Here is an 18318-nt window from a genome sequence, read left to right as displayed (position 1 = left end):
ATGTCCCGGCCCAGCTCTGCGGCCAGGCCCCTAACTGTAGGCCTCGGCCCCTCAACAGTTGAGCTCGCAAGCCAGGGAAGCAGGAGCCCACCCTGGCCTTCAGAGGAGACCCTGAGCAGCTGAACATTGCAATGTGGCAGGTGGTCTTGGCCCACCCCAGAGAGGACCTGGGAGGGGCTGGGAAGGATATCTCCACCAGACAGATGGTAGACCCATCTGTCAGAGAACATGTGTCCAACAGCTAGAACACACAGCTCAGATCCATGGCCCACCATGGGAACCACTGCCCAAGAAGAAGGGGGAGTGCCTCGGCCTGACCTCAGGCTGAGGGTGGGGACCTCTGACGAGGAATTACCCTGGACTTCTCATGACCTCTTTGCTTCCCACAAGTGGCACAGATCAGCCTGGGCCTGGGCCTAGACACAAGTCCACTAGATTTGTTGTCCCATCTGCAAAATCCTACTTGGAACAGTCACTTCTACGTCTCATTTCCCGAGGCAGGCAGTCTGCTCTCTCCACACCAGCCCTTTTGCCATGCCATAAAAACAGCATCAAGGAAGCAAAGGACCAGCTGCTTAGCGGGAGGCCAGGGCGGCCAGCCATGCTTCCCCAGACTGTCGGGCCCTGCTCTTAATTGGTGTTCCTGTTTATTATCCTAATCTATTATCTTGCTGTATGTCATAACGAATGCAACCAGTTTTAAACATCGAAATGGGCCGAGAATCTAAAGAACCCACTCGAGGTCTCTCCAGAGAGCCAGCCCTTTCTCTGAGCTCTGTGTGTCATCACCCCCTCGTGTAGGCTAGGGTTCAGGAAGGAGAAGCCATGCCCTAATCTGGATGGCAGGAGAGTCTGTCCAAGATCCACTGACGGCAGAGGGCTGGGGGAGGAGCTTATTTGTGGAGAGGCGACCACAGCAATGGGACTTAACTCTGTCATCCCTGAATGGGCCCCAAGACTTCTGGTGAAATCCTTGCTGGCTGGCACCCCCAAGAGCTTTCCCTGAACAGGTACGTGTGCCCATTCACACCTCCACTCCTCAGCTGATGGTTTGGGCCTTCGCATTCCTTGGTTGAGCTCCGTGCCACGGTCCCCACTGGACATGGAGCTTGCTGAGAGAAAGGACTTTTGCTCTCAGGGCTGCGTCTTCTCTGCACTGCCCCTCTCCTAACTCCGGGGGGCGCTCATCATCACCGTCGCATCAGAGACCGTGTCCGTGTGAAATGGTGTTCAGCAACACTGAGCACCCCTGTCACAAGACACCACCTCACACCCACTCACACGGCTATGAACAGAAAAGGGAAAATAACAAGGCTGGCAAGCATGTGGAAAGACTGGAACCTTCTGCCTCGCCGGGGTGGGGGTGGGTATAAAGTGGGACATTCGCTAAGGGAAACGGTGACTCTTGATTGTCAACTTGATCTAGAATCACTAGGGAGGGCGCCACCAGGCACACCCGACAGGAATTGATTTACTTAGATTTAGTTTGGCTCAGGACTTGCTTGTGAGGAATTATCTTGACTAGGTTGTGTTGGAAAGAGCCACCCTAAAAGGGCAGCGCCTTAGAGTTGGAAACATGGGAAGGAGAGAAGGAAAATTAAGCACAAGAATTCACCACTCTTGGGGCCGTTGAGATGGTGGGTGAGGGTCGTGCTGCTAAGGCTGACACCCCGGGCTCGGGTCCTGGGGCTTACATGGCAGAGGAGGAAAACCAGCAACCTGGGGGAGCTGCGGGTCATCCTCTGAACTCCGTGAGAGTGCCACAACATGAATGTGCCCCCCTACATACACAGACACACACACAGACACACAGACACAGACATACACACACACACACACACACACACACACACACACACACACACACACACATTCTCTGGCCTGGAGAGATGGCTTAGAAGTTAAGAGCACTTGCTGCTCTTCCAGAGGATGAAGGTTCAATTCCCAACATCCACGTGCTTGCCCAGGACCACCTGGAACTCCAGTCCCAGGACTAATGCTCTCCTTCTGGCTTTCATAGGCAACAGGCATGCACATAGTACACAGAAAAATACCCACATGCATAGAATAAAACTTCAATTTTTTTTTAAATTTAGAAGTTCACCATTCTCTACTTCTAAACTGTAGACGTAATGTCACGAGCTGCCTCAAACTCCTGCTGACATGATTCCCCTTCACAGTAGACTGTAACTTTCAACTTTTAGGCCACACAAACTCTCTCCCTGAAGTGTTTCTGTCAGAGTATTTTATCACAGCAAAAGGAAAATGATAGTAAACATTGTTATTTGTTTGTTTGGTTTGGTTTTTCGAGACAGGGTTTCTCTGTGTAGCTTTTGCGCCTTTCCTGTAACTCACTCTGTAGCCCAGGCTGGCCTCAAACTCGCAGAGATCCACCTGGCTCTGCCTCCCGAGTGCTGGGATTAAAGGCGTGTGCCACCACCCTGACACATTGTTGTTTGTCTGTTTGTTTGTTTATTTTGAGGCAAGGACTCATTATGTAGCCTTGGCTGTCCTAGAACTCCATATGTAGACCAGGCATGCCTCAGACACAGAGAGATCCTCCTGCCTCTGACTCTTGAGTGCTGGGACTAAAGGCATGCACCACTACACCCAGCTAAACATTGCTTTTTGTTTTTAAAATTAAACATAAAAATCACCAGAGAAGCCAACAGTTCCGTCCTCTCCTGGATTCCCAAAGGAATTGCAGGGACGGGCTCAGACACTGACACACTCATGCTCACTAGCAGTGTCATAACAGCCAAAGGACACAGCAACACCAAAGTCCCTTGGCTGATGATGGGCGAGCAAGCCAGACATTCGGGCTAGGGCTGTAGCTCTGGGGTAGGTCATGTGTTTCGTATGGAGCAAACCCTGCCTTCTACCCTCCACACACAAACAAACCCACGCCTTCACCAACACTGAAGTCAACTGGGATTCTACTGTTCTGAGGTCAATCCACAGAGATAAAAAGTAAGATAGACAAAACACGCCTTTAATCCCAGCACTCTGGAGGCAGAGGCAGGTGGATCTCTATGAGTTAGTTCGAGAGCAGCCTGGTCTATAAAGAAAGTTCCAGGATAACCAGGGTTACACAGAGAAACCCTGTCTTGAAAGACCAAAAAGGAAAAGGAAAAAAAGAAAGAAAGATAGATGTTGTTATCATGGCTGCTAAGGCCCCAAATAACAAGCAGTTATTGTTTGATGGGTATAATTTCTATTTGTGGTTGATGAAAATATTTTAGAAATGGACAGTGACGGTGGCTGCACAATGATACGAATGTACCAGGCTGGGGCTGGGACCCGGTGCTAAGGTGTTTGCAAGTGTACACAAGACTCTGGTTCCATCCTCAGCACCATAAAAACTTAATCTGGGGGTGGGAGGCTGGTGAGGTAGATGGCTTCGTGGGTAAAGGCATCTGCTTCCAGCCTGATGATCTCAGTTTGATCCCCGGGACCCTATGGTAGGAGGAGAGAACGGACTCCTGAAAGCTGTCCTCTGACCTCCACACACGTGCCAGGGCACGTGAGCACGTGCACACACACACACACACACACACACACACACACACACACACACACGACCACACAAAATAAACCAATGAAGTGTAATTTAAAATACTAATGTGTTATGTGCACTCGGGTGTGTACACCCAACTACGGAGGTCAGACATGAATGCTGGATGTCCTGCTCTGTCAGTCTCCACCTCACTCCCTAGAGACAGGGTCTCTCAATGCATGTGGAGACGGGCTGGCAAGCTCCAGCGATCCTCCCGTCTCTGCCCACCAGGCACTTGTGAGACCATGTCTGACTTTGTACATAGACGCTTAGAATTTGAACCCAGGTCCCTCACACTTGCATAGCAAGCACTCTTACCCATGGAGCCAGCCCCAGAAATAATGATTTTTAAAGACAAAAAAACAATCAAGAAAAAGTGTGAATATATTTAACAGTCCTGACCATTGCCCATACAAACAGCTTGACAACCATATTCCTGCCACGAAATAAAGGAAGTCTTGCTCCAGATCACACCTGCCAGCAGGGTGACATAAGTAGAAGAAACCTAGCCTTCCACAGGCTTCTAGAAGCCGAGAGAGGTGGTGGCCTAAGAGGACCACGGAAGTGCTGGAAACACAAAGGGCAATAATAACAAAAAGGGCAAATGCCCCAGCATCCTTTTAGCTTTTCGTCACCTCGACACAGCTAGAGCTGTCTGGGAAAATGGAACTGTGACTGAAAACAATTGCCTCCATCAGACTGGCCTGTACTGTGGGTGATGCTACTACTCATGGACTGGTGGTCCTCAGTTGTATGGAAAAGCGGGCTGAGCAAACCATGAGGAGCCAGCCAGTAAGCAGCACCCCTCCTTGTTATCTGCTTCAGTTCCTGCCTCGCGGTTCCTCCTGCCTCGCGTTCCTGTCCTGGCTTCCCTTGATGATGGACTGGAACCTGAAAGTCAAACCAACTCTTTCCTAGGTTGCTTCACCACAGCAATGGAAAGCAAGCTAGGAAGTCAAGGAGTGATGTGATGGCATTAAGACAGGGTAGAGGCTCAGACTCAGGCTGAGCACCCAGCCTCTGCCCCATCCCTCGGTAAAGAGAGTCTTGACAAGATTCTAGCTGCCAAGGCCCAGCCAGAGTCTCCTCTCAACAGGTGTGTCACTCATTTCTATCTACCTGAGAGGTCCTTTCCCTGATAAGTGTTGATTTAGATGCTCTACGTGGGTCACCATGTCAAATCCTCTGAGCTGGTGCAGCGCTCCAGTTCCTTCACCCAGAGCATATTTGCTACCCCTACCCCCAGATCAGACTCCATTTCCCTCCAGAAATGTCCAAGACAACCCAGCCCTCTCTAGTTTCTTGGCTACACCCTACATGCCTATCTGGGTCACTCAAAAAGGGTATTTCTCCTGTCTATCTCATTAGCATGGAGCCACGGAGGACGGAAATTCCCCAGCCCCCCCACCCCACTCTGGCTAGGTTCGAGATGGATGCTTCGTAAGACTACCATAGAGGCAGGCCAGGGACACAGCAGAGAATCCAAGAGACAGGGAATGAAGGCAGAGGCAGGGAGACACAGCCACACAAGAGCCACCTCCAGGTAAGTGAAGGCTAGGACTAGAAAGAACAGATGCAAAGAATTAAGGAGCTAGCCTCAGCGAGGAGAGGGAAGGTGACCACTCAATTCGGCTGCCAAGGAGAGGAAGGAAGGCAAGGGCGGATGCAGCCAAGAGTGAAGAAGTCTCTCTTTACTCCCTGTTCCCAGGGACCTGTGGCCAGGCTAGGCAAAGGAGGTCAGAATGAGGAGGATGGGCAATCACAGTGAGGGTCACACAGTGACAGGTCAAAAGTGCAGGGAGCTGCAGGCAGGAGGTTAGCACCCCAGGCATGGGAGCTGGTCCAGGGGAGATGGGAGGCGTTCAAATGGGGGGCCACAGCCAACAAGTATGGGTGCCTCGGCTCAGAAATAACAGGTGTTAATCTGTGTTGCGGCTCTGTAGGTCATCTGCATGTCTGCCTGGCTCTGGGCAGTGGCTTCTGCTCTGGTATAAGGTGGCCTGAGTTGGTAACAGGACTAATCCCCATCCTCAAAACACTAAAGGCCACGGCCCCAGCTCTAGGATCTGCTGTCAGCCGACTACGGCCCCACTGGCTGGTCCACTTGGGAAATGATCTCCGCATGCAGGAAGTGTAAAGACGGGGCTCTTGGGCATGCTGGCAGCTGACTAGGGGTGAGGACAGGGCACAGCAGGTCCCTCGGGGAAGAGGAGAAGAGCAGAAGAGCACAGCCAGAGCCAGAGGAGGTCTGAGTCAGCCTCCCAGGGGGCCTGCCCCACACACTGCGGTGAGCTCAGAGCTATCTATACCTCCCAGCTGTGCTGGCCGCCCCCAAGCTGGTAAGAAGAGACCAGGGTAAGCCGGATCTGGCTCACAGTGAGACCAGCCTTCACGCAGGCCAGGTGAGTCATCCAATGGAGCAGGACGCTCCTGTCCCCTTGTCTAGAGACTGACCCACCTGACCCAAGGCCAGGCAGAAGCAAGGCCAGGAAGGACAGTTAAGGAGTTCAGAGTGAGGGCAAGGGGTGGGGGTAGGGGGGCGAGCCCTGCTCTGCACACTACCTGAGAGACCTTCTTAACCCCCACATCTATTAATTAGGTATTAATCTATTATTAGGTAGGGAGAGATAGCTACCCACAATCACTAGAGAATCTAAGCATCAGCTTAAGTGGTGAATGTATGGTACTTATGTGTAACAGATGGAAATTCTGACATACACCACAATATGAGCATGATGCCAAGTGAGTAGAAGAAAAGGAGGAGGAGGAACGAAGGAAAGAAAAGGGAGGAGGAGGAAGAGGAAGAGGAGAAAGAGGAGGAGGAGGAGGAGGAGGAGGAGGAGGAGGAGGAGGAGGAGAAGAAGAAGAAGAAGAAGAAGAAGAAGAAGAAGAAGAAGAAGAAGACTACATTATCTCATTTAGATGGGGGACCTAAAATGGTTAGATCCACAGAGAAAGAAAAGCAGCAGCTGCCTAAGGACCTATCTGCTAGGCGTGGTGGAACACAGTTAATCCCATCACTCAGGAGGGAAAGGCAGGTAGATCCCTATGAGCTCAAGGCCAGCCTGGCCTACACACTGAGTTCCAAGCCAACCAGGATGACATATGAGACCTTGTCAAAAAGAGAGAAGGGGGTGGGGAAGGAACGAACCACTGTTTAAGGGGTACAGAGTTCCACTCTGGGATGACAGTTTCTGCAGGTGAAGAGTGTGGCGGCTACAACAACAGAATGTCACTAAACCTACAGCAGGCAGCCAGAGACCCCGGACCACAGAGCCAATGAAATACATTTTAATGTGTTTTTGTTGTTGGTGGTGTGTGTGTGTGTGTGTGTGTGTGTGTGTGTGTGTGTGTGTGTATGTGTGCAAGAGAGAGAGAGAGAGAGCGCCCATGTGTGCACACACACGCATGAGCATGCCTGGGGGTGTGACGGACACATGCATATCTGGGTTGAGGGGTTGGAGGGTGAACACACACGCGCCTTGGTGTGCATGTAGAGGTCGGAGAACAATTTTGGGGAGTTGGCGCTTGCCTTCTACCTTGCTTTGGAGGAGGGGGGCATCTCTCATCTCTGCTTTTGAATGACCTCCCCATCTTGCCATAGGAGAGCGACTACAGATGCAGGCCAGTTCATCTAACTATTTACAAGATTTGTTTTACAGATGTGGACCCACAGCCAAAGATCAGGTGGAGCGAGGAGAATCCTGCAGAAGAGGTGGAAAAAAGGACTCTAGAAGCGGGAGGGGTCAAGGACACCACAAGAAAACCCACAGAATCAACAAACCTGGACTCATAGGGGCTCACAGAGACTGAACCCACAACCAGGGAGCCTGCATGGGACTGACCTTGGCCCTCTGCATAGATGTTACAGTTGTGTAGCTTGGTCTTCTTGTGGGGCTCCTGACAGTGGGGACAGGGTCTGTCTCTGACTCTTTCCCTGTATTTGGGGACCCTACTCCTCATACTGGGCTACCTTGCCCAGCCTTAAGGAAAAGGGAGGTGCTTAGTTGTATTGCAACTTGATACGCCATGTTAGGTTGATATCCATGGGAGACCTGCACCTTTTCTGAATAGAAACTGAGGTGGAGTGATGGGGTCAGGGGAGGAGGGTAGGGAGAGGGACTGGGAGGAGAGGAGGGAGGGGAAACTGCAGCCGGGATATAAAATAAATAAATAATTATTTTGAAAGACTTGTTTTACTTTTACTTTATGTATATGAGTATTTGGTCTACAAGTACGGGCACGTACTGCATGCATGCCTGATGCCTGCTGGAGCCAGAGAGATGCTGGGCCTCCTGGACCTGGAGTTTATGTGGATGCTGGGAACTGAACCTGGTCCTCTGCAAGAGCAGCGATGCTCTTACCAGCTGAGCCGCCTCTCCAGCCCTTCCGTGACTTTTTACCTGAGCTCCACTTGGGTCACCAGGCTGTGGCAGCAAATGCTTTTCCCTGCTGCACCATCTCCCTGGCCATTATTTTATTTTTAAATAAGAAGTGTGTGTGTGTGTGTGTGTGTGTGTGTGTGTGTGTGTGTGTGTGTGTGTGTGCGTGCCCCATGTGTACCCATGCCCATGGAGGCCAGAAGAGGGCTTCCGATCTGCTGGAACTGGAATTATAGGTAGTTGTGAATTGCTTGATGTGGGTGCTGGAAACCAAACCTGGATCTTCTGAAAGAGCTCTTAACACTGAGCCATCTTTCCAGACTCTTTTTTCCACTTACTCTTTTTTATAGGCAGGGCCTTGTATAGCCTAAGCTGGCCTCAAACTTCTGATTTTCCTGAGTGCTGGGCACAGGCATGGGCCACTGTGTCAGCTAGCTGTTATATTAACTTGACACAAGCTAGAATCTTTTGAGGAGGGAATACCAATTGAGAAAATGCCTTCTTTTTTTTTTTTTTTTTTTTTTTTTTTGGTTTTTCGAGACAGGGTTTCTCTGTGTAGCTTTGTGCCTTTCCTGGGACTCACTTGGTAGTCCAGGCTGGCCTCGAACTCCGCCTGCCTCTGCCTCCCGAGTGCTGGGATTAAAGGTGTGCGCCACCAACGCCCGGCTGAGAAAATGCCTTCTTAAGATAGGGCTGTAGCTAGGTGGCGGTGCGGTGGCGGCGCACACCCTTAATCCCAGCACTTGGGAGGCAGAGGCAGGCGATCTCTGTGAGTTCGAGGCCAGTCTTACAAAGCAAGCTCCAGGACAGCTAGGACTGTTACACAGAGAAACCCTGTCTCGAAAAATTTAAAAAAAAAAAATAAAATAAAATAAAATAAAAGGAAGGCAGGCTGAGTGAACCACGTGAAGCAAGCCAGGAAGCAATACCCCTCCATGGCCTCCACTCCTGCCCCCAGGTTCCTGCCCTACTGGAGAGATGTAGACATGTAAGTGGAATAAACCCTTTCCTCCCCAACTTGCTTTTTTTTTGTTATGGTGTTTCATCACAGCAACAGAAACCCTACGGCAGTCACCATGCCTGGCTTAGTATATTGATTATACACATTGTGGCTCCACCCCAGGGCCTTCTCAGTTACCTGCAACAGCCTCGGCTCCTGCCCCCTGCTGAATGAATGATTTCTGCACCTCGTCTGCTTCTTCACCCAGGGATTCCTTCCGTGTCCCGTGCACAATCTCTGGCTTCCAGACCAGGGTGCTGACAGGCTCTGCAGTCATCCAATCCCCACCTCCCCAGCATACCTCCTGCCCTTCCCTACCTTCATGAGAGCTTATGATTGCCATCTACCTTGCTCTCCACCAGAGAGCCCATAGCCCTGGGGCAGCTATGGAGGGGGGGTGGGTACCCCATGGAAAGCACTGCCCCCAACTGGCACCCTATGGGAGCTCCCTAGGTCAGCTTTCTCCTCTAGGAAGCTTCCCCGGGGGAGCAACTGTTAGAACAAGAAGTGAGCAGAGCAGAGGTTGCCATCCTCGCAGTATCTGAGAGACGCTGGGAACGGAGGGGTGGGGAGGAAGCAGTTTTAACCGGTGTCTGTGGAAGGGGGGAAAAGGGGCGCACAATGTGAAAGGATCTTACTTTCCCAAGAAGCAAAGGGAAGGGAAGCCTTGTTTTGGTCTCATGGGGAAGACTTTATGTAAAAAGGAAAAAAGGAAAAAAACAAAAAGGGGAGCTGGCAGGCTCTATCGCCCCCAGAGCAGGGACTGGATTTCAGTTCAGTCAGCTGAGGAACGCTGAGAGTAACCCCTAGAACTTACACCTATAGCTTCAGCACTGGCCCACTTCGTGGTCTGTGATGCTGGAGACGGGACCAGGGCCTCATGGATGCTGGGCCAGCACGCCACCACTGAACCACACCACAGCCCAGCGCATGCCCTAGTTTAGAATCAGGGGTTTGTGGGTACATTAGTTAGGCTGAGGCCATACTGGACTAAGGCACACCCTAAACCCGGTGACTAGTCGTGTCTTTGTAAGAGGAAAGCTGGCGAGATGCTCAGTGGCTAAGAGCACTAACTGTTCTTGCAGAGGGGACCCAGGTTTGGTTTTCCAGCACCCACGTGGCAGCTCACAACCATCGGCAACTCCAGTTCCAGGGGATCTGATGCCTCTTCTGACCTCCATGGGCACTGCACGCATGGATACACACTCAGGCACACACACATAAAAATAAATTAAATGGTATCTCCGCATACCACCTTCATGCCTGAGATGCGCACGCCAAGATCATGCTCTCCCCCAAAGCTACTCCCAACTCCTTACTGTTGCTTTTGGCCACCCGGCTTGTGAGAACCTGTCAATCACCCTAGGGAACTAATACATTCAGTCCCCACACAGGGCCCTCCAACAGCTGGGAAGCACCTGTGCTGGGGGAGGGGAAGAGAAGCTTATGAATGGAAACCCGTGGGGGAGAGGGTGGCAGCTGGCGTGGGAACCGGGCAGAGGCCCTCTGCTGTCCTGACTTCATCAGACCTTGGGGCGCCCACCCTTCCACATACTGTTTAGAGCATGGGGACCTGAGGGTGTTTCCGGCGGGAGTGGAAGCCTGACCTAATCCTGACCCAGGCCTTGCTTGCAGCAGCTGTTCAGTTTGGATCTGCTTTGACTTTCCCAGAATCCTCTCCTCCAGAGTCAACAGGCCTCATACAGATGGCTGGTCCTCTCCATGTGACTGCTAAGGGTGGTATTCCACACCCAGGTCACTCAAGAAGCTGAAGGGGGTGGGTCCTCGCGGCCTGCCTTAGAGAACGGTTAGCTGTACCTGTGTTCACTTCCCCATTCCACATACATGGACCACACCCGCTGTACCCATGCCTGGCACCCACAAGGCTTGGCATGTGTTGGATGCATGAATGAAGGAGGAGGGGCAGGAGGAGTCCTGTCCCAAATGAACCCCTTCATGTTCCTTTTCCTTTCTTTTTGTGGTACTGGAGATTAAACTCAGGCCATTTCATAATGGGAGGTCAGAGCTACACTCCCAGGTGAAGTGCCCTGTTCTTGTCACCCTTTACATCCAAGGTTGGCAGCATGGAGATCAAGCATTTGCTTATGATGATGATGATGATGATGATGATGATGATGATGATGTATGTTAGAGAGAAAGAGAGAAGGGGGGAGAGAGGGAGGGGAGGAAAGGAGGGAGAGAGGGAGAGGGGGAGGGGGGATTTTTAGTCTGCCCTGTGGAGATAGTCTATTCCACCCACAGTGATCTTCCTAAAATTTTCTACTGACAGGCAGTAGTGGCACACACCTTTAATCTCAGCCCTTGGGAGGCAGAGGATTCTCTGAGTTCTAGACCAGCCTGGTCTACAGAGTGAGTTCCAGGACAACCAGGGCTACACAGAGAAACCCTACCTCGAACAAACAAGCAAACAAAGGGAAATTTTTTTCTGCTAGCCCAGTCTCCTCAGCAGATTCCCCTCCACCATCCTCATCCATTCCCAAGCTTTCCTCGGGTGCTTGGAACTCAGGACAGAAGAGAATGCTGTGCACCTAGTAGACGCCACAGGAGGTCATGTGGAGGGAACCCAAGGTTACTGTGTCCATTCTTGCTGAACTACAAGGCCAGCTTCTGCCCAGCTCCAACGGGCTCCTTACCGTACATCTTGCCTTCGTCTGACAGGATGATTTTGCGGCGGCCACAGGGTGGGTAAATGGCCATTGCCTCCTGGAAGCTTTTCTCGATATCTGGACTCCACACGCCCTCTGCATCATTGTCGATGGGCTTGTCCAGTGCCTGGCTGCCCCCAGAGATGCTGCTCCCCTCGGGGGAGTCGGGAGAGCTCCACTCGTTGGAGGTAATGGTGCCGGCCTTGCCCTCCAAGGCTCGGCTTGGAGGAGCGCCCGTTGGACCTGTTAGGGCCAAAACAAGGCAAAGGTAAGAGGCAGAAGGACCGTGAAGGCTGCAGGACACAGGATGCCCAGTGAGTGCTCGAGCACCAGACCAGTGACTTAGGGAGCAAAGTGAAAGGTCTGGGGGGTTCAGGGGTCAGAGACACTCGAACAGGGTGTTTCCCCGCAGCAGACCAAGCATCCAGACTGTCCGGTGAGCACAAAAGACCCCTCTGATTACACCTCTAAGAACACATACAAGGCTGGGAAGTAGACAAAGGCAGAGTGACAGATTTAGTCTGATACCAAATGCACTCTGGGCAAAAAGGATCTTAAATATTATGGAGGACGTGAAACAGTGCAAACACCATGGAAACAGTATGCAAAATCCTCAAAAAATTTAAAATGAAGGCCAGGGGGTGGAGCCCAATGATATACTTGAGGGTTCTAGCTTCAGCACTACCAATAATAATAATAATAATAATAATAATAATATCCACCAATCCTGCTTCTTGACATATACTCAAAAGAATTGAAAGCAGGAGCTCCAAGAGATATCTGTATACTGATGTTGACAGCAGCACTATTCACAACAGCCAAAAAAATAGAAGATATCCTGCATTTATCCCTACATGAATACAGAATGAGATATGGGTATAAGATGGACTACATTAGCACTGAAAAGGCAGGAAACCCTGCCACAGGCTACAACATGGATGAGTGTTGATGATGATATTGTGTTAAGTAAAACAAGCCAAGGTTGGGGATTTAGCTCAAGCACTAGGCCCTGGGTTTGGTCCTCAGCTCTGGAAGAAAAAAAGGAAAAACAATCGAGTCATAGAAAAGACAAGACAGTACGGGCACACACAACAAAAGGTAATGCACAGTCTTAGAAATAAGGTACAATGAAGTGCTGTAGAATATTATTTTAAGGTATATTATTTTTGTTTATGCTGCATTTGTTTAACTCTGTGAAGCTGTGTTACTGTGCCTGTCTAAAACACCTGATGGTCTAGTAAAGAGGCAAGAAAAAGGATAGACAGGGCTGGCAGACAGAGAGGATAAATAGAAGGAAAAAAGAAGTAGCCAGAGAAGGAGGAGGACACAAGGGGCCAGCCACCCAGCTACACAGCCAGCAAAGGATTAAGAGTAAGATTTACAGAAGTAAGAGAACAGGAAAAGCCCGGAGGCCAAAGGCAGTGGGGATAATTTAAGGAAACCTGGCTAGCAACAAGCCAAGCTAAGTCCAAGCATTTATTATTAAGAATAAACCTCTGTGTTTATTTATTTGGGAGCCGGGTGGCGGGCCCCTCAGAGAGCAAAAACAAACAACAACAATGAAGGTTGCCAAGGGCTGGGGGAGGGAGAAACGGGGAGTTGTCTAAGAGATACAGAGTGTCGGGTTGTTGTGCAATGGTGTGAACATGCTTCCTACCTGGGGCCTGTACACTGGGGGAAGATGGTGGGCTTCCGTAGCTCAGTGACAGAGCGCCTGCCTAGCAAGGACACCGCCCTGGGTTCAACTCCTAGGAGCACAAGAAACCATTCCAGAAAGGGCGGATCTGGAAAATGAAACAAAGCAACAGCTAAAGAAGCAACTGGCAGGGAAACGTCCTCAGCTGATGGAAGCTCTGACTCCTCTAACTCTGGGACCAAAATGAATCTCAAGACGGATCAATTCAAATAAACACAATGCCCAAACACAAACATCTTAAAGGCATCCAGGATGAAAACGGGCAGATTAGCTACAACAAGAGGGCCGTGGTGTGGAGATGGAACCCATGGCCTCTTGCATGCTGAGAAGCTGCTGTACCAACCCCAGCCCAGAAAGAAATGCTGAGAAGCTGCTGTACCGGACCCCAGCCCAGAAAGAAATATTAAACTAATCGTGGATTTCACCAGCCATACTAAAAGACTCAGGATAACTCAAACCCTAACAAACGAGATGGGGGATGTAAAGCACTTGCCGTGCAAGTGTGAGGACCGGAGTTCGGATCCCCGGATACACGTGTTGAAGGAGGCCGCCCACGCCTGTAATCACAGCACTCCCGCTGGAGGTGAGAGGAAGAGACAGGACAAGCCCTGAAACCCAGGAGCCGGTTTGCCTGGTGTAAGTACACAGTTGGGACCAAGAAAGAGTGACTCAGGCCAGGGAGATGGTTCAAGCGGGTGGCCTGAGTCTGATCCTCTAAAAGGCTGGATGCTGCGGTAAACACCTGTGGTCCCAGCACAGCGGTAAGGGAGGCAGAGAACAGCAAAAGGCTCTTCTCTGATCTCCACCTGTGTCCCATGTGCCTATCAGTCTGCACTCACACATAATAAACAACACACACACACACACACACACACACACACACACACACGAGAGAGAGAGAGAGAGACAGAGAGAGAGAGAGAGACAGACAGACAGACAGACAGACAAACAGTAACTAAAAATATTTTTTTTTGTTTTTTTGTTTTTTGAGAAAGGGTTTCTCTGCGTAGCTTTGTGTCTTTCCTGGAGCTCACTTGGTAGCCCAGGCTGGCCTCGACCTCACAGAGATCCGCCTGGCTCTGCCTCCCGAGTGCTGGGATTAAAGGCGTGCGCCACCACCGCCTGGCTACTAAAAATAAATCTTTAAAAGGCAAGATGGCTCAGGTTAAGAGCGCTGGCTGGGTTCAAGTCTCAGCACCCACATGGCCGCTAACAACAGTGTGTCATCCAGTTTCAGGGGATCTGATGCCTTCTTCCTGCCCCCACAGGCACTAGGCACTCATGTGGTGCACAGGCACACATGCAGGCAAAACACCCAGACACATAAAAGCGCGTGCTGCCCTTGCAGAGAGCCCCAGTTCAGTCCCCAGCACCCCCACACCAGATGCTCACAATTGCCTGTGACTCCAGGAGATCCAATGCCTCTGACCTATGTGGATAACTACACTCACCTACACAAACATACACAACTCATATAATTAAAAATAAAATAAATGTTAAAAAGAAAAGGAATTATGCTGATTAGTAGCTTTTTGTCAACTTGACACAAGCTAGGGTCATCTGGAAAAAACGGAACCTCAGCTGAGAATGAGTCCATCAGATTGGCCTGTAGGCAAGTCTGTGGGGGCTTTTCTTGATTAATGATTGACAGGGGAAGGCCCACCCCACTGTGGGCAGGTGGTCCTGGGGTGTATAAGAAAGCAGACTGAGCAAGCCATGGGGAGCAAGCGGGTAAGCAGCCTTCCTCGTCGTCCCCGCTTCGGTTCCTGCCCCGACTTCCTCCAATGACGAACTAAAACTGTAAGCGGAAACAAACCCGTCCTTCCCCACGGTGCTTTCATTCATCTTTATCACAGCAACGGAAACCTAAGGCAGGAATAAAGGAGGTGTGTATACAAAAGTGAGCCTGCCATGAGGGGAAAAGAGATGGAGCAAGCTGTCCGGCAGAAAGGTGAGTACATAGGAACAAAAGTTAACACAGGAACATTGCTCAGTGGTAAAGCACCCCCTTAGCATGGGAGGCCCCAAGTGCCAACCAGCACTACAAGAAAAAGATAACTAATTTAACAGAGACCACATTTCTGAAACATAAATTTAGAACATGCATTGGATAAAACCTAAGACTTTCATCCAGGTGTTGGTGCCGCGCGCCTTTAATCTCAGCACTCGAGGCAGAGGCAGGCAGATCTCTGAGTTCAAGACCAACCTGGACTATAGAGAGAGTTCCAGGACAGCCAGGGCTATACAAGAAGGCTATCTTGAAAAACAAAAAACCTACAACAACAACTATTTAATAAATGAATGAATAAAAAGATCAAAAGTGATAGAAACAAAAAGGAACCAATTTCTTCAATCTGAGCAAAGACATCTGAAAACTTACACAAATAGGTCTCTTGCTGAAATGATACCTTTTAAAATAAAGATAAGAACACGGACGCTCACTTTGAATACCTCAAACACCGTGCAAACCCAGGCAGTGGGGGTGGGGTGGGGGGCACAGGGGCAGAGGCAGGTGGATCTCTGAGTTTGAGCCTAGCCTGATCTACACAGGGAGTTCCAGGGCAGCCAACGCTGATGCAGTAAAACCAAAACTGGGGAAATAAAAGCAACACAAAATTCAGTGAAATTATGATTTCAAAGATTTCTACAAGGTTTTCCACAAAACCTTAACAAGCAGATTCTGCCATGACCCTCGAGCTCTCTAACAAGGTGGTTAGCTCTGTCTGTGTCCCCCACCCACCCTGCCCCCCAGCTTCATGTCGTAAATGGTGGTTTGCTGTGTGAAGAACAAGAGGTCAGTGATGGCTCCCCTCCTACAGCAACCATTATGACTTTGGGTAAATCACATCATGGCTGAGAACCTCGCCCATAAAACCCAGGGACCTGAGTTCGTTCTTTCTGGGCTGGCGGTGTCTGTGGCCCATGCTGCACACCTGGACCCTGTATTTCTCCGTGGGCCCCCAAGTACACCCTGTAAACACTCAGCGGAGGATGGTGCTCCCACAGTGGTCAATAAGCATGTGCAGGTATCGGGGCTAGGGAGATAACTCGGGTGGCAGCTCTTGCCTTCTAAGCACAAGGCTCTGGGTTTCCTGCCCCAGCCCCACCCCGTGAGGGGGAGTAGGTAGGTGGGGGGAGTTACGGTCTGCTACAGGGCTTGCCTCCCACTCGGCGCTCAGTACAGGGTGTTTAACAACCACTGTTCTTAAGCTCCCAGCCTGGAGTGCACGATCTGAATCCTTAAACAGGCCTGGCAGGTACACATAGCTTAAGCCCTAATGATGGAGATTAATATCTAACCGTGATTAATTAACCTTCTAATGCATAAGGCCCCATTAGTTTTGGTGTCGGACTTCAATTTCTCCATGGGCCTTCCATAAGCACAGCCACACACTCTGAGTCCAGGGCAAGGTGGAGAGAGGGGCTAGCCCCATAGGTTCCTTCTTATGCGATGCCCCCCAAAAGAGGAGGTAGTCTCTGGGCCTGCCCCTCCTCAACACTGCCCTTTCCTACACTCCACAGAGGTGGGCCCAGGACAGCCCAGAAGAACGGAACTGGCGGAACTAGAGACCATCTGTACCAGCCGGCCCCATGGGAGAGGTTTTCTGAGGATCTGCACTCCGTGTTCCCAAGATTGGGTCTCTCCCAGAGAAAGTGGGGCAGCGGGTCACGCAAGGCCCTAGGACATGGGATTCGTTCCTGCAGCGAGCTGGCCCAGGCCCGGTGTGGCTGTGGTGCTCCTGGTCCCCTGTTGTGACTGGCTGGCCGCTCTCATCCTTCTTAAGGCAAACTGCCCACACAAGCCTGCCCTGTGGCCAGAAGAATGGGGTGAGTCAACCCCAGCCCAGAGATGCTCCCCGCTCCTCCTGCTCCTCCCCCAAGTGACCCTCCAGGGACTGCCAGGGGAGAGGTAGAGTGGGAAGCAGATGCCACTGCTGCCCAGACCATGTGCTACGGCCAGAGAAATAAAAATAATCCTTGGCTTGGCTCTCAGGCCCTGGCCTGGAGGCTTCTAGCTCTCTCTGCCCCACCCGAAAGCCACCAGATGTCCTACTCGGGACAACCAGGCCCCAAGAACACACCACTCTGCCCCAAGGCCCACAGGTGCTGGCCACGGGGAAAACTTCAGAAGAATCAGGAATTGAGATTGTATTAGGCTCTTCCTAAGGCTCAGCACCTTGTGCTCTTCCAGAAACAGCCGAGAATGAAGGCCTGCAAGTCATGCACGAAGAAGGCAGGGCTGGGGGGCGGGCACGGTGTGGGTAGAGAGGAGGACAGTCAGACCGCCAGAAGCTGGGGTTGTAGCTCTGAGGCAGAGCATCTGCCAGCCAAGCCCTTGGACCCTGAGACAGACCTCTCCGTGTCTGGTCCATCTCCCACATGACCAGAGATCTCTCAGCCTCACCTCACTCCCCCAGCCACCAAGGCACACAGTACATAATGTTGGTGTGACGAGCCAGGCCTGGACTGTGATCTCACTTCAGCTTGCCTGTTCCCCCAGCTGGAGACCGCGATTATCTCCCAGACACTGGTGTCTGCCCTGCTCCTGGCTCGGTGGTAGGAACTTAGGCGGTCAGGATTACCCTTAATGAGTTGACTCAGCCAAAGGCTCCCTCTATTTAGGCCAGGACAAATAACACTATAATTTCACAACAGAGATGTTCTCCCACATACAATGGGATACATTCTGGTAAACTTATTAGTGGTCACCTGGCTTCTTGATGGCAGCCATTCTGATTGGAGTGAGGCGGACTCTCAAAGCAATTGTAATTTCTATTTCCCTGGTTAGTTATGCACACTGAACATTTCTTTCAGATTTTATTTTATGTCTATGAGTGTGATGCCTGGATGTGTACCACATGTACCACATGTGTGCTCGATGCCTGCAAAGGTCAGAAGAGGATGTTGGACCCCCGGAAGTAGAGTCACAGATGGCTGGGAGTTGCCATGTGGGTGTCGGGAACTGAACCCAGGTCCTCTGCAAGAGCAGCCAGTGCTCTTAACTGCTGAGCCATCTC

At 50.9% G+C, this 18318-nt stretch overlaps 1 protein-coding gene across 2 annotated transcripts in view; it reads right to left on the bottom strand.

The window, feature by feature from the left end:
- The window catches only part of Tead4 (TEA domain transcription factor 4), a 52004-nt gene extending 38369 nt beyond the window's left edge, over window positions 1-13635 (bottom strand). The window contains exons 1-2 of one of the 2 annotated variants that reach the window (XM_037204116.1): window positions 13262-13635; window positions 11593-11847 (exon numbers count right to left, since the gene is read on the bottom strand). In XM_037204116.1, coding sequence (XP_037060011.1) covers window positions 11593-11656 — 64 coding nt within the window. In that variant the 5' untranslated portion in view covers window positions 11657-11847; window positions 13262-13635. The remainder of the gene's footprint in view (window positions 1-11592; window positions 11848-13261) is intronic. The other variant, XM_028881523.2, reaches the window with a different exon arrangement.
- Window positions 13636-18318: the final 4683 nt, after the last annotated feature.

This window comes from Peromyscus leucopus, chromosome 3 (genome assembly GCF_004664715.2).
Source record: "Peromyscus leucopus breed LL Stock chromosome 3, UCI_PerLeu_2.1, whole genome shotgun sequence".
NCBI classification, from domain to species: domain Eukaryota; kingdom Metazoa; phylum Chordata; class Mammalia; order Rodentia; family Cricetidae; genus Peromyscus; species Peromyscus leucopus.
This window is presented reverse-complemented; position numbering and strand designations above follow the sequence as displayed.